The 3,755-nt window shown below is 46.8% G+C and overlaps 1 protein-coding gene across 1 annotated transcript; it reads left to right on the top strand.

Annotated features, from left to right (window-relative positions):
- The first annotated feature begins 3,342 nt into the window (after positions 1-3,342).
- On the top strand, positions 3,343-3,453 carry WWOX (WW domain containing oxidoreductase). The gene has a single exon (XM_006860147.1). It carries the CDS (start codon positions 3,343-3,345, stop codon positions 3,451-3,453), a length of 111 nt encoding a protein of 36 aa, XP_006860209.1.
- The last annotated feature ends 302 nt before the right edge of the window (positions 3,454-3,755 follow it).

Genomic DNA, 3,755 nt, shown 5'->3' with positions numbered 1-3,755 from the left:
TATAGGGTTTCCAAGGAGTGACTGGTGAATTTGAACCACTGGCCTTGCATTTAAAACTGACTTTGCAGTCCAGTGCATTCACCCACAGCGTCCCACCTAATTGTTGTTATATGCTGTGGAGTTGCTTCCGACTCCACTGCATATAACAATTATAGCGACCCCGTATAGGGTTTCTGACCAGCGACTGGTGAATTTGAACCACCGAACCTGCAGTTCAAACTGACCTTGTGGTTCAGATGCTTATTCTACAGTGCCACAATTAACTTAATAGTGTGATGAAATCACTAGGTTTATAAAATCAAACCCCTCATTAGGCTTGGTGGTGGTTATGTGCCGTGGAGTCAGTTGCGACTCATTGTGACTCTGTACAGGGTTTTTGAGGCTGTAAATCTTTACGGGAGCAGAAAGCCTCATCTTTCTCCCATGGAACAGCTGGTAGTTTCAAACTGCTGACCGTGAGATTAACAGTCCGATTCACAACCACTATGCTACCAGAGCTCCTTAAGTAGAGGCCATCATTACTGCTAAATGACCTAAAATGCACAAGACAAACTGCTCTCATCAGGAAGGATGATCTGGCCCCTCAGTTCAGTGGCTTGAAGTTGAGCAACCACAGTGGCCTGGCAGGAGAGGCCATTGAAGGAATTGTTCCAGTGGGAGTAAGAGCAGAGGACTGAACCAGAACTTGGGGATTCTCTCAGGGAGAGAGACCACTGCCTGATCCCAAGTTGGAAGCAACAAGGCACAGGAGAGGGTCTGGTTGGGGGTGACTGGTTAGCTGCTCTCCAGTGGGCACTGCCTGGCCATAGTGACCCATATGTTACAGGGTAGAATGCTGTCAGAGGGCTTGCTTGGCAGAAATCTTTACAGAAGCAGTCTGGCAGGGTTTTCCTTCACAATAGTCAATGATTGGATTCGAACCCCCAACCTTTATGTTGGTCATTGAGCACAAAGTGGTTGGGGGTCACTTAAGATCAATCCAGTCAGTTCTGGTGAAACCAAGCACAGGCCACAGATGATCATTGGGGACACTGAGGCAAAGTTGTTTGGTGTCATTGTTTCCCCTTGCCGCCCCCCCCCCCAGGGGACTATTTTCCTACGCATATCAAAGGAATAAGGAGCTCTGGTAGTGTAATGGTTAACCTCAAGGTCAGCAGTTTGAAACTACCAGCTGTTCCATATGAGAAAGATGAGGCTTTCTGCTCCCATAAAGATTTACAAACTCAGAAAGCCTATACAGGGTTGTAGTGAGTCAGAACCAACTCCACAGCACATAACCACTACCAACCACCATTAAAGGTGGGCTTGGCTAAGTAATAGATAGGTATATAGGAGAGACAACAACATTAGTAAGGTACACACCTAATGTTTGAGGGGATGACAATCAGTGAGATAAAACTAAATGGATAATTTGTTGAAAGTACAGCTGACCGTCTGCTCCGTAAATCTTCACTCAACTCATAAGAAAATATTTCAAAAGCAAAAAAAAAGAGAGAAAGAAATAAACACGTTTAAGAACTGAAAAACAAAACAAAAACATCACATCAAAAAACAGGCTTATTGATCAGATAGAAACAGAAACTGGTGGAACCCCAAGACTATGTATGACCCTTGGCCACTCTTCAAGTCTGGAACTGAACTCACGCCCATGGCTCAATTTTCAGCCAAGTAATAGACAGGTATATAGGGTGGACAACAACATTAGTAAGGTACGCCACACTACAGAATAGTCAACCATTGGAGACCAAAAGAGCAGCATTCACCCAAGGACAAAGGTTTAAAGGGGGAGGAATGGAAATTATAAGCACAGGGAGGAAGAGGGATAAGTGATATTACATTGAAGGGAATAAAATCATTGAGATAAAGCAAAATGTGTGATATGTTGAATGTAAAACTGATTATCTGCTCTGTAAAGCCATCACTCAATTTACAATAAAAAGTTAAAAAAAAAAAAAAAGGTGGGCTTGGGTGAGAGGAGAAAGTGGAATAGTCTGGTTAATAATGACTGATTTCAGTGCACATGGATTTGGTGGGAACATCACGTTTCAATAGGTTTGCGATGGGGTAGCAGTCCTGTTCCAATTATAATAAGAGTCCATGAAGTTAGGTTTCGGTTGACCAATTTCAAAGGGAAGCAAAACTCTCCCCTCAAGAGCATGCAGAGCAGGAATCCCAAAGCAACGCCAAGCTCAGGACTTCAAAAGGCAAAAGGCAACACAGCTCAGCTTAAAATGTATCTCTCTTTATACTTTTTCTGCTAAAGATTTTTCTCTGGAGATTTCCGTATAAATCAGGTCTGAATGCCAAGTTCCAAAGAGGGAATGTTCTGGAAAACTATAAATAAGGCCAAGTTGGAGGTATGCTTCAGCTCTATACAAAAAATTGTTACACTGGACATATATAAGATGTTTGTCAGCGTCCCAAGAGGACTTGTGGGATTCTGCTCTGTAACTCTGGAATTGTTTGTAACTAGGGCTGGTAGATAAAGGTACGCCCCTAAATGCCAGAAGTATCACAAACCTTCATTCGATCATTCAGTACACTTGCAGGTCCAGACATAAGATGCAATTTTCTCTGTCAGTGAAATCTGGAATAGACAGACAGTAATGAAGTCTCAAGTGCCCTTGGGTGTCAGGTACACGAAAGAGAGGGTCTGTGAATTCCTGTGAATACGCTCGAGAAATGGTTGTTATTTATTATTAATAGAATCACTCAGAAATAAGGAGGAGAGAGATTGATTGGGATTCTGAAAGTGTGGGAATTTGCATTTTTAACATTCTTCCGGTAATTTATATGCACAAGACTGGGCGATGGAAATTTTCTGAACTAGGAGACACACTGTTCAAAGCCCTAAAACAAGGAGAGGCTGCAGTCCCCATCAGTTTCATTTTCTTTTAGCGAATGAGACTACATTTCCCAGAATGCCGCATTACTGGCGCTCCCACAGGATTGGTCAGAGCAACTCCAAAGGGATTATGGGTCTTCCAGCAAAAGGTAGAGTTTTGGACCGTGAGTGGCTCACGGCTTGAAGAAGCTCCATTTCCACAATCAGGTGGCATTCTCCAGCTTTTACTTCTAACTAGGTGGTGGTGTCACGACCTTATAGGCACTTTGCCCACGCCTCTCCTCGGGCTCCAGCTCTTTTCCGCTGGCAGCTGTGAAACTCCGGAGACAGGATTCCAGCCACAGAGTCGCCCGAGCAGCTTTGGGCGGCGCAGTGCGCAGGCGCGAGCGGCCGGTGGGAAGACGCGCGCGGCGCTCTTTGAAGCGGGAGTTTCTGGGGGAGAGACACGGCAGCGGGTGACCAAGAGAGTTGGTGACCGAACGCCTTCTTAGTCGGCCATGGCAGCTCTACGATACGCAGGCCTGGATGACACGGACAGCGAGGACGAGCTGCCTCCAGGCTGGGAGGAGAGAACCACCAAGGACGGCTGGGTTTACTATGCCAAGTAAGGGGGCCGCAATGGGCGCCACCGGGCCTGGACGCACCTGAAGCCACGCCCCCGCGGGCCCGCTCCGCAAGGGCTGCGTGACGCGGATGTGATGGCTTCGCCAGACGGGCAGGTCCCCTCTGCAGCCTCGGTCGAGCGAGGGTCCCCAGGCGACGTCCAGTGTGCCGCCTGCTGGTCAGGAGTCGGCACCGCACGGTGCCATGGGGGCAAATGGGCTAATCCTCCTCAACTCCGAACCCCAAATTTCTAAACCCATCCCGACTCATAGCAACCCACTGTAGGGTTTCCGAGACCCTAAATCAT

This window comes from Chrysochloris asiatica, unplaced genomic scaffold (assembly GCF_000296735.1).
Source record: "Chrysochloris asiatica unplaced genomic scaffold, ChrAsi1.0 scaffold00037, whole genome shotgun sequence".
NCBI lineage: Eukaryota > Metazoa > Chordata > Mammalia > Afrosoricida > Chrysochloridae > Chrysochloris > Chrysochloris asiatica.
Note: the sequence above shows the minus strand (reverse complement) of the source record. Positions and strands in the feature narration are given on the sequence as shown.

Bases quoted from the DNA above. Each gene is read 5' to 3' on its own strand.
- WWOX (XM_006860147.1), top strand. From the start codon at position 3,343: ATGGCAGCTCTACGATACGCAGGCCTGGATGACACGGACAGCGAGGAC.